Source organism: Malaclemys terrapin, chromosome 19, assembly GCF_027887155.1.
Source record: "Malaclemys terrapin pileata isolate rMalTer1 chromosome 19, rMalTer1.hap1, whole genome shotgun sequence".
NCBI lineage: Eukaryota > Metazoa > Chordata > Testudines > Emydidae > Malaclemys > Malaclemys terrapin.
This window is the reverse complement of record NC_071523.1, coordinates 10608210-10619887: the sequence shown is the minus strand read 5'-3', so window position 1 is coordinate 10619887 and position 11678 is coordinate 10608210. Positions and strand designations below refer to the sequence as shown.

General features: G+C 48.8%; 1 protein-coding gene across 3 annotated transcripts in view; it reads left to right on the top strand.

Annotated features, from left to right (window-relative positions):
- Positions 1-2652: 2652 nt before the first annotated feature.
- TNFRSF8 (TNF receptor superfamily member 8) overlaps positions 2653-11678 on the top strand; it is a 39490-nt gene continuing 30464 nt past the window's right edge. For all 3 annotated transcript variants that reach the window (XM_054009285.1, XM_054009284.1, XM_054009283.1), the window contains exon 1: positions 2653-2783. In XM_054009285.1, coding sequence (XP_053865260.1) covers positions 2721-2783 — 63 coding nt within the window. In that variant the 5' untranslated portion in view covers positions 2653-2720. The remainder of the gene's footprint in view (positions 2784-11678) is intronic.

Genomic DNA, 11678 nt, shown 5'->3' with positions numbered 1-11678 from the left:
ATTCAGCTACGCTATTCACGTAGCTGAATTTGCGTATCTTAAATCAACTCCCCGCTGTAGCGTAGATGTACCCTTAGATAGCAGCTGTGAGTGAAACCCAGTTTTCAAAAGATGGCATTTTAAACTGGCTCCTTTGATAGAATGATCCCTTGTTTCCATTTGACAGTGTTTAAGAATACCTCTTTTCTCAACTATTTTCTCACTCATACTGCAGCCAAAATATTTACCTTGGCACTGTGCTAATAGCATTGGTAATTAACAAAGCTGTCCACCTGAAAATCCATACACATTTAAGTAACTTTGCACCTGCATGTAGTACCATTGAGCTCAAAGGACTATTTATAGGCAAATACACATTTTAGTAAGTGTTTAAATAGAGGGACAGATCCAATTAGATGGGTATTATAAACAATAATCAATTGTGCTACCAAGGATTTTCTCTTTCTGCCCGTTAAATTAAAATTCCTTATGGAGAACTGGGACCTGGAGAAACAATTTTTCCGTAACATCTGTGTTTGTCTTCAGTGCAGGGGATTATTTTCTAGGAAATGAATGGAACATTTTGAGAAAAATAATTTTATTTTGCTGAAGCAGAGGTGGGTGTTGTAGTTCCTGGTATGGCTCCTTTCAGAAAGTCCCTGGTAATTCACTTGAATATAATCAAAACACGGTCTGAATCGAATGTGTTTATTTCAAACGCCTGAGGACTGGAATACCCATTCTGAGAATGGTATTATTTAATGCAGAGCCTACCTCACACAGTAGACAATAACAGTGGTCGGTGACCATGTCAGGGTTTTTTCCCCACACTGACACGGCACGTTCAATTTTGATTTGATTTAAACCCACATCTCTGTTTTTGGAAAGACTTAAGCTCTTGCCTAACATTAGATTCCTGTTCTATGAGCATCCAAGTACTGTGGTCTTGGGAGCCCTTCAGTCACCTAGCTGCACTTACTTCAGTAAGACCACTCATATAGGTAACATTAAGCAGAGGCAGTCCCATGTTGGTGCTTGTGCTAATAAAACACACATCCTATCCCCAAATTTGGCTGTTGTATTTATGTCGATTAAAGTTCAAAACAAAACCAAAAATAAATCAATCCAGCAACCTTGATTCTAGGAACCAAGAAAACCATGTAATCTACCATAAAGTTTAAATAAATTTTCCAGACAGTAATTTTAACAGCCCAATACACACACACACACTATCCCACTCAACCACTCTGCTGTCCCCAAACCTCAAACACCTGCTACCCACAGCCAGTTTGTGTTCTGTAAATTTATAACTGAGACTGCAGCCCAGGACATATTTTGCCAAACTAGATAATATGCTGGTAGGGATCAGTGAACTCTACAATGCAGTGCTCAAGGTCACCTCTGAAAATTTAGGGCCCTATGTTTATTTTAGGTTTCAGTTCGTGTGTGATAGCTGGGAATACATTGGTGTTCTATTGAAGGCATTAGACTGCATTTTTAAATGTAAAAATTGCTTTTAAAAATAGCCGAAGATAAATTTTACAAGTAAGGACCCAATCCTGCAAACACACCTGAGTCTACTAGTCCAAGGGCATGACTCGGGTGTGTAAAGTTAAGTAGATGCTTATGTGATTGTGGAGGGGGGGGGGGCTCTAGAAAAGACATCCATGACTCTTGAATAAAGTGAGTTAAATAAGGACTTCAAAAGCCATTTCAGCGAAAGTGCTCCCATTTTGCATAATGAACTTGGCTGCAGGAGAGTGAAATGCCGGGTAATTACAGGGGTTGTTTCAGTGGGGCTGTTGCACACCAGTGATAAATCAACGAATTATCCTCCACTCATTCTGTACTGACCTTTTCTTAAGCAGAATTTACACGCACAAAAAAGCATCGTCATGAAAACGCAGCTTCTCGGGACTTTACTGCCTGGCTCAGGGTGGCTTTTTTTTAACCCGTTCTGTCCTTTTTCAAGGGGCTATTTTTACAAAACTTGTTTTTGTTGGGGGGGGGGGGTGCAGAAGAGGTTTCATGCAGAGTCTTACAGGGAGGGGACTGGCTGAAATTCTCTTTGGGATAAAGCTAATCCCGCGGGGCTTTGGACCGTTCAAATAGAGAGTTGCTCCAAATCCACCTGAAATCAAGGGCAGGGCAAAATCCACCTGAAATCAAGGGCAGGGCGGGTTCCCCCCAGTTCAGGTTTAAAGCACCCAGACTTTCCCGGGGGGGGGGGGTGAGCTCGCTGTCCTCCAAGCAGAGGAAAATGAGTGTTGTCTCAGAGGGCGAGGGGTGGCTGGAGCAGGAGTTTGCCCAGCCCGAGGCAGAGAAGAGGGGGGCTCCGAGGTTCTTTGTTCCCGCTCCCTGCAGCCAGGGACGGGCAAAGGGGGGAGAAACTGATCCCCTCGGCCTCAGTTGTTTTTCGGGCAAGGGCGTGAAACCCCATGGGCTCCCTAGCGCTGCAATTTGCATGCTGGGGGAGCCCGAGGGGGGGGCAGGCGGGAGGGGGCCGGGCTAGTGACACGCTCTGTCAAACCCCTTTTCTCGGTGTGATTTCGGGGTTTCGGATTCTGCCGCCCCCGCTGCTCGCGCTAGAAAGTCTCCGCGGGAGCTGCTGGCGCGCGCAGGGGCGCGGGGCTGGCTCCAGGGAAGTGGCGCTCGGCGCGGTCCAGGCGAGCCGAGATGCGGGAGTCCCGCGAGCGGAGGCGCTAGGAGTCGGACCTTCGCGCTCGCGGGGAGCGGGGCTGATGGCTGCCCGGGGGCTGCTGCTCCTGCTGCTTCTCCTGGGGACCCAGGCGGCGCCCCCGCAGGTAAGGCAGCTGCGCCGGGGGCACGTGGCCACGCAGCTGGGGCTGGCAGGTGTGTGTGGGCTGGGGGCAAACAGCTGGCGCTGGGGGATTCCGTTCTCCCCCGCACCCATAGCGCGGACCCAGGGGAGGGGGGCACGGATTCCCCAGCGGCTATTGGCTTAGAAAGGGGATGCCCTGCCGGGGCTGGGTGGTAGAGGGGGCAGATCCCACAGCTGCTGCCCCCGGAGGTGGGCTGGGGTCTCCCCGTTGGAGAGGAAGGTGCCAAGACGGGCGGGGGCTTGCCCCAGAGAGCTGGTAAAGGATCCGGATTTATTCATCGCTTGCATTATGAACTTAACACGAGAAACGTCCCTGGCTCATCAGCTGGGCCGGAGGGTGAGCGGAGCCTGTTCTGGGAATGTCCTGGGGGAAGCAGGCTGGGCCCGGGTCCTCCTTATGCCTTGGCACGTCCCCGGAGATTTCGGGAAATCTGTCTGGCCCCGGCTCGGTTACAAGCGGAGAAACTCGGGCTTGACTTCGATCTCCCCAAAGTGTAAAAAGAAAACGGCTCCTTCTTTGGACCACCCACCACCCCTTTCTGTAGCAACTTCTGAATGGGATGCGGCTTCTGCATTGAATTTCATTCAAAGAGATTCCATCGTGATCTAGGTCTCTTCCCCCAACTCATCCCCGGTTTAAGACTTAGCTGTTAAAGCTCTCGATTTCAACCCAGGAGATTACAGCTCTGGCCTCAGTTAATATGGGTACCGGGTTAGAATGGGATAACAGACATCTAGTCATCTGGGTATCTTGGTACAGGGATTGCTTGGTGCAATTCCCAATAATTGTCCTCAATGTGTATAATGCATGGGAGTAGGATCATGGAGGCCAGGCACCGCCTTGCCTGAGTGTAGTCAAGCCAAGGGTGAGTGCCTGCAGGAATCAGGCCTCCAAGCTGACCTCTTCATGATTTTGCCCTGTCAATGGAAATGTTAGCGAAACCCAAACAGTCCCTCCCATGTGAATGAGTCATTTGTATGTGTACTGTGCCTAGGCAGTGCCTATCATGGCAAATTAGGGAGAAATATTTCAGCAGAACTTTGTGTGCTTGGAGATTTTTAAATAGAGATCAAAGCCAGATCTAAAGCTTGTGGGACTTCTGGAACAGACCTTTAAGAACACTTAGTCCTGCCTATTCTGCACTGACGTTAGCAGATCCTCATGGCCCTTTTGATTAAAAGTAGGGGTTTGCCCTGTGGCCCTGAGCTGTAATTTCCCCTCCCACACTCACGCAATTTACTGTACCATGGTGATCTGGCTCCCATCCTCTCATCCTTAAGGTGGAGTGATTCCTCAATATATAGGTCCTGATCCTACAATCCCTTCTCATCTGAGTAAGGATTGCAGGACTGGCCTGATGGTCTGCAGACCGATTAGGGGGGAAAGACCCCATATCAGTGCAAAATGATTGTTATTGCAAGAGACAGTGCATTTGCTTTTCTAATATTCAGCACCAATATTCAGACTCGGGTCCCATCCATTACTTAGCCCATGCCTCTTAAAACCTGGAGTCACCGAGATTATGATTGCTTTGGAGCAAGGATTGTCTTTTTACTGTGTTTCTGTAGGACGACTCTTGCTGGCACCCCTGGAATTCAGATGCTACCGTTTAGTGTCGGGCAATCCATAGCCTATTTCTATTTGAAATTGTTTCTGCTCTTTAGTTTACTTTTTTTAACATTCAGTTAACAGTTATTATTGATCTTTTTTTCCACACGCCCCATCAGACAGATGAAGTTTGTCTGGTCACGCTCTTAGACTTGGGCAGGATTCTCTTCAGTATTCTCAGCCTTTGAGTGGGAGCCCAAGAATGAGGCAATTGTTTTACTATTGCGGTACTGTAGTCAGTTCCAGAGCCGCTAGTGCTGGTAGAAGAGCCTTTCTTTTAATTTTTTACTGTAATATACTTTTCTTCCTGACGTACGACTCATCTATAGCAAACTGACTTTCTCATTTCACTGTGATTCACCACCACACTTTTTTTTTTCTGTGAGCTCAAATGAATATTAACGAATGAGTTCAGTCAGCACAAGACTCAACTGCAGCATAACCCACTGAGATCTGCTCCACCTCGGTAATGACCCTCACTTCAGCTGGGGTAACCCACATGCCTGCTGGCACCAGAAGAGTGAAGACAAGGAACAAGCCCTGATGCTCTCGAACAAACGCATCCACACGATATCCAAAGGGGTCAGTGCTCCCAGGCCAAAGACGTGTTCGTTTTCAGGGAGTCATAGAAATGTGGGTCTGGAAGGGATCTCGAATCCACCCCCCAAGCAGAGGCAGGATTCAATAAATCTAGACCACCCCGAAAGGTGTTTGTCCATCCAGTGGTTCCCAAACTTTAACAAACTGTGAACCCCTTTCACTAAAATGTCAGGTCTGGTGAACTCCCTCCTAAAAATAGATATTTCCAGGGATTTTCTCCCTTACCTCAGCATCAATTATAAAAGCAGTGATCTTGGAAATATAAAATTTGTTTTTAGGACATGCTTATTACAGATCATTTATTAACTATGATTTATCATCACAGTGTTTTTATTACATTCGGGAAACAGAAACACTCTGCCAAGATCTCACTTGTGTAGCTTGTATCACTTTGGATGAAGCCTGTTAGGCTCCTATCAGAGGCACCAGGAGAAAAAAGGGTTGCAGGGGCAAAGCTTTTGTGCAGCCGGGGGGCAGGGCTGGTGCTACCATTTAGGAAAGCTAGGCGGTTGCCTAGGGCGCCAAGATTTGGGGGTGTCAAAAAGCAGGTGTTGTTTTTTTTTTACATTGTTCCTACGCCCCCTCCCCGAGCGTGCCGTTGCTGCTCCACTTCTCCTGCCTCCCAGGCTTGCGGCGCCAATCAGCTGTTTGGCGCCCCAAGCCTGGGAGGGGAGGAGAATTAGAGCGGGGGTGGCGTGCTCCGGGAGGAGGTGGAGCAGAGGTGAGCGGGGGTGGGGAACTGCTGCACGGCTCCCGGGGGCGGGGGTGATGCCGTGGGGAGGGCGCCTCAGGGCAAGAGGGGGGGAAGCTGCCGCGGGGGGAGGAGCCTCACTGCAGGGTGGGGCGGGGAGCTGCTGCAGGGCTGGGGGGGGGGGGGCGCAAGGTGGAAGTTTCGCCTAGGGTGCGAAACTTCCTTGCACTGGCCCTGCTGGGGGTAGGGCCGGCTCCAGGCACCAGCCCACGAAGCTTGTGCTTGGGGCGGCACCTGGAGGGGGGCAGTGCAGCGCTCCAGCTCTGGCCACCGGGGAGAGCGGAGCCCCGGCCAGGCTCGTCGCCCTCCCCCAGGCGCTCTGGCCACCGGGGAGAGCGGAGCCGCGGTGGGCTCACCGCCCTCCCCCCCGGCGCTCTGGCTGCTGGGGAGAGCGGAGCCGTGGTGGGCTCACCGTCCTCCCCCCGGCGCTCTGGCCGCCGGGGAGAGCGGAGCCCCGGCCGGGCTCTCTGCCCTCCTTCCAGGGCTCCGGCCGCCAGTGGAGCCGCGGCAGGCTCGCTGCCCTCCCCCCCGGCACTCCGGCTGGTCGGGGAGAGCAGCCCGCGGCCAGGCTTGGCGCCCTCCCCTGCCGTGCTGGGGGGGGGGTGGAGGGAGGCTTTTTTGCCTTGGGCGGCAAAAAAGCCAGAGCCGGCCCTGGCTGTGGGGGCACTGCCAGAAAAGTGTGTGTGGGGAGGTCCATGGGGGCTGCTGGAAAAAAAGGGAGGGACCCGCAGGGAGGAGCACTGATATGGGGGCGGCACGTGACCCTCGTGACCCTCGTCGCCTCCCCGTCCTGGCGCCTCTGGCTCCTTGGTTTCATCAAGGAGGATCAGATGTGAAACAGCAGGAAGCTATTTAAGAAGCCAACTCAAAGAGTTCTTCCTACACAATCATTCAGCTCTTGAGCAGTCCAGGCAAACAATGAACGTTGCAACAAAGCTTAAACTTGTTCTTCGTAATCATTTAAAAAAAAAACCAACACTAGCAGCCTATTAAATTTTAAAAACAGCAGAAAATATCCACCTCCCTTTCTATTTCGTATAAGGAGTCTTGAAGTTTCAGTCTCCTCAGTGTGATAGGCTTGCTGTGATCTGCTTAGCTCTTGGAAGTCCCCAAGGCTCTGGGCGGCTGGCCCTGTGCTGCCCAAGGTCCCTAGGGACAGCTCTGTCCGCCATTAGGGAATTTTTTCCCGAGAACCCCCAGGGGTTCATAAACCCACTTTGGGACCCACTGGTCTAATCTGTTCTGAACCTCCAGTACAAGGGATTCCACAGCCTGATGAGGTAACCCGTGCCAGGGCTTAACTATCCTCATAGCTACAGAGTTTGTCCTAATATCCAACTGTGAGGCTTTGGGGCTCAACCCAGACCAGAAAGGGGTTGTGTCAGCCCTTGCCCTGCGACTCTGGGTGCCTTAGATGCTATGCTGCTGTGACTCACAGCCCTGACACCAACAGCCTGCATACAAGCCGCCAGGTCCCACCCTGGCTTCCACCACCCAGTTACTGTTTGCAGAGTCACCCCACAGCGTCTGATCCTGAATTTCCTTCAGACCAGCTGCTGTGTGACAGGCTGCTGGGGTTCCCAGGACTGAGTCACCACCTTACCCCTCTCAGCTTCAGCGAGGGAGAGTTTTGCTACTGTTAAACTGTGTGACAGCTCCCTGACACATCCGCTTGTGTGTCTTGCCAGCCAACCCTTCAGGACTCCATCAGTCCAATCCTTGTCTTGCAGGTAATAAACACTGATGCCTGACTCCTGAGTTCCCCAGAGCCATCTCCCTACAGCCCACGAAAGCTTATGCTCAAATAAATGTGTTAGTCTCTAAGGTGCCACAGGTACTCCTGTTCTTTTTGCGGATACAGACTAATACAGTTGCTGCTCTGAAACCAGTGAGTTATTAGTTTTCCAGTGATGTATTGCATGCCACCTTGTGGGTATGTATTGCAACGACAGTGTGTTAGTGAATATGTCAGTCCTGACAAAAGTTGCTGACACAGAGTAGTGAACCTCTGTGTCATACCAACCTAAATCTCCCTTGCTGCAGATTAAACCCATTACTGCTTGTCCTGCTCTTGGTGGACATGGAGAATAGTTGATTGCTGTCCTCTATATTTGAAGACTGTTATGTCCTCCTTCAGCCTTCTCTTCTCTAGATTAAACATGCCCAGTTCCTTCAACCTTTCGTTCTAGGGCAGGTTTTCTAAACCATTTATCATTTTTCTTGCTCTCCTCTTGACTCAACTTGTTCACACCTTGCTTATAGGGTCGTGCAGTACCCCAGCTGAGGCCACACCACTGCTGATCAGAGTGAGACAATTACCTCCTGTGTCTTACATATGACGACACATCCCAGAGTGACCTTTGCCTTTTTCACAATACCATCACACTGTTGGCTTCGATTCAATCTGTGACCCACTGTAACCCCCAGATCCTTTTCTGCAGTACTGAGCCTACCCTGTTATTCCGCATTTTGTACTGGTGCATTTTGATTTTTTTCCTTCATTTTATTTCATTGGTTTTTAGTATCTTGCAGTTAAAAATAGGATCTAGCTCCCTTGTAAACAGCACTCATCTTTGAGATCCATCAAACTTACTGCTCGGGGAACCGTTGAGTTCTGGGCACCTTCTAATATTCAAGATAGTCTCAAGTGTTTTAGGGACTTGTGGGTTCTATTGCTCTATTGGGGCCTCTCCTCCTGCTCCCACTGAAGTGATAAAATTTTCTTTGGCTACCCTGTGAGCAGGATTGGGCCCTAAGCACAGTGGTCCACTAGCTGAGTCCAGTCTCTGTGTGCTCTCTGCTAGTCCACTCTGAGGGGAAAAAACACCTCCACCTCTATCCTGCTCACAACCACATCTGGGGATAAGAAAGAGCCACTATCCACACGCCTCCCAGCTTCTGACCCTAAACATGGGGGTGGCATGTTTATACTTGAACTTTTAGTCATGCTGTGACATGACTAACACAATGGCATATTCTGCCCACACGAGAATTTGCAAATTGTTGTTAGTTGTGTCTAACCCTAGGCGGCAGTTGAAGAATGCTGGAAGTTGTATAAATTAATATATTTTCTCTTTCAGAGTTGGTAAGTCTTGTATGTCACTGAGATAAAACTAAAGCTTTTTGATTTGGAGTGGCTGGTCCTTTGGATGGGGAAATGTGCCATTTAATCCTTCTCCTTCCTCTTCTTGCCTTCAGGAACAGTTGTGATACCCAAGCTTGGGTGATGGTTGCTACTGATGTTGACTTGCCCACTGGAATTGGAACAGCTCTTTGGATTCACCTGACCAAAGATGCTGAGTTCAATTTGCTTCCCCATTGAGGTTCAGAGATGACAATGGGGAAGGAAACACAGTCAAAAGATGAAAAGGGAGAGATACACTGAAGATTAAAAAGAGTTTGAGGTTACCATGTTTTCATTCTGTACCTTTCACAGATGAGGGAAGCAGTTGAATTTGGCTTTTGAAGCTCACAAGAGGTTTCCCTGATAAAGCCAACCTCTGTGCTGTGTTGAAAATGCATACCAATTATATTACACTGCACTCTTAAATGTGTCTAGATATTAACAGGAGAGAAGGGGGGACTGGGGCAGAAGTGAAAGTTCTCATCCAGAGGCCGTACTTTATGACATAAGAAACAAGGGGTAAAACTTATGAAGTGAATCTTCTCCAGCTGACTAATCAACCATCAACACCTGCAAGGGAGGGATAGCTCAGTGGTTTGAGCCTGCTAAACCCAGGGTTGTGAGTTCAATCCTTGAGGGGGCCACTTAGGGATTTGGGGCAAAATCAGTACTTGGTCCTGCTAGTGAAGGCAGGGGGCTGGACTTGATGATCTTTTGGGGATCCTTCCAGTTCTATGAGATAGGTATATCTCCATATATTATTTATTATTAAGATCATTGGGTCCATGAAGAATGAATGATCCACATTTGGTGAGAGGTGGAGTGGTTCCCTGGAATGTTTTTGCAGCCCTCGCTTTCTTTTTAGGGGTCCCCTAAAGAGAGGTTTAGGGTAGGTCTCCTGGCATAGAGGGCAGCAGCTGTTTTGCAAGAAGGTGATAGTTTTGAGGTTTATAGAGTTCGGTTGACACCTTAGATTTCCCCTTCCTCCCCACCCCATTCACTTCATTTCAAGAGCTAAATATGAGCAATGGGGCCAGCTAAGTCAAATCTTTACCTTCAGTTTTTAGCTAACAAAGCGTCTTTATTGAATGAGACCATCTCCACTCTGAAATAATCAGTTATTAGTGATATTAATAACAATGAGTCAGGACTGGATGAAACCCTTCTCAGAACAGGATCTGCGTTTGCTGGTTCCCACACTCATTGTGTGACTTGTTTATAAAGACCTAAGGACAATATAACAAATGGGGAAATCCTCCTCTTCAGCCAACTTGGTGAGGCTGGGGAGGGGAAAGGGGGAATGAGAGAAGGACCAACATATCTCCAGAAAGAGTAATTGGCAAAGGGCCCTTTTTTCTTTCTGTGATCATAACTAGTCCTTATAAAGTGATTTTCATCTGTTGGTCTCAAAATGCCTTGTAAAGGAGGTCAGTGCCATTACCAGTGTCCCCATTACAGATGGGGAAACTGAGGCACAGAGCAATGGTGTGACTTGACCAAGCTCTCTAGAAGAGTCTAGATCAACTGCCTTCTGCTATGCTGTAATTAAATCCTCCTATCCTACTCTGCCAAGTCATAACCACAAGGGATGACCAGATCATCCAATCCAACCTCCTGTATATCGCAGGCCTTCAACACCACCCAGCCCCTGTGCACTAAACCCAACAATGAAATAGACCAAAGTATTTCAGCCCACAGGAGACTGAACTATTATATGTCAGGCAGAGACTGGGAGGGACTGAAGTGCACCAATGCCTGAGACCCCTGCAAGGGCAGGGAATGGATTGAGAGACTCCCAGGTGAACCTGGCGGTGACTGACAGCAGCCCTGAAGCATGAGATTTTAGGGACATCTGATATGAACCAGAAGGGACCCTCAGGGATCCCGAGCCTTGTCAGCCACCATCACAAGCCACCCCATCATACAGTCCCACTCATCAATTTGTTCAGCTTGCTCTTAAAACTAATTAAGTTGTTTGCCCCCACAACTTCTGTTGGGCGGCTGTTACAAGACTTAGTCCTCTGGTGATGATTAGAAACCTTCTACTTTCCAGCTTGAATTTTTTCATGGCCAGTTTATCCCCATTTGTTCTTGTGTCCTTTAGCTTAAATAGCTTCACTGTCCCTGGTGTTTACCACCTGATGTAGTTCTAGAGGGCAATCAGATCCCCTCTCAGTCTTCACTGTGCTAAGTTAAACCCACCAAGCTCTTCCAGTCTCCTCTCATAAGAGAGGCCCTCCATTCTCTTGATCATCCTAGTAGCTCTTCTCTGCACTTGTTCCAGCTTGAACTCCTCTTTCTTGAACATGGGTGGCCAGAATTATACAGTTTTCCATATGAGGTCCTACCAGTACCTCGTACAGTGGCACTAATACTTCCCTATCTCTGCTAGAAATGCCTCGTCTGATAACAGCAAATGCAAACCTAGCCGCACCACATAGGTGGCTCATAGTCATCCTGCGGTCAACGCACACACATAGGTTGGTCTCTCCTCCTCTCATTCCCAACTGATGAGTCCATACTTATAGCAGAAATTCTTCTGGTTAGACTGTAGGTGCATGACCTTACACTTCGTACTGTTGAATTGTATTCCATTTCTGTCACACCAGTCTTCAAGCTCATTCAGATCTTCTTGTGTAATATTCTGATCCTCCTCTGTATCATCCGCAAATTTCACGAGCACACTCCTACTTTTTGTGCCAAGGTCATTAATAAAAGTACTGAATAAGATCGGTCCCAAGACTAGCCCATGAGGAACTCCACTAGTAACCTC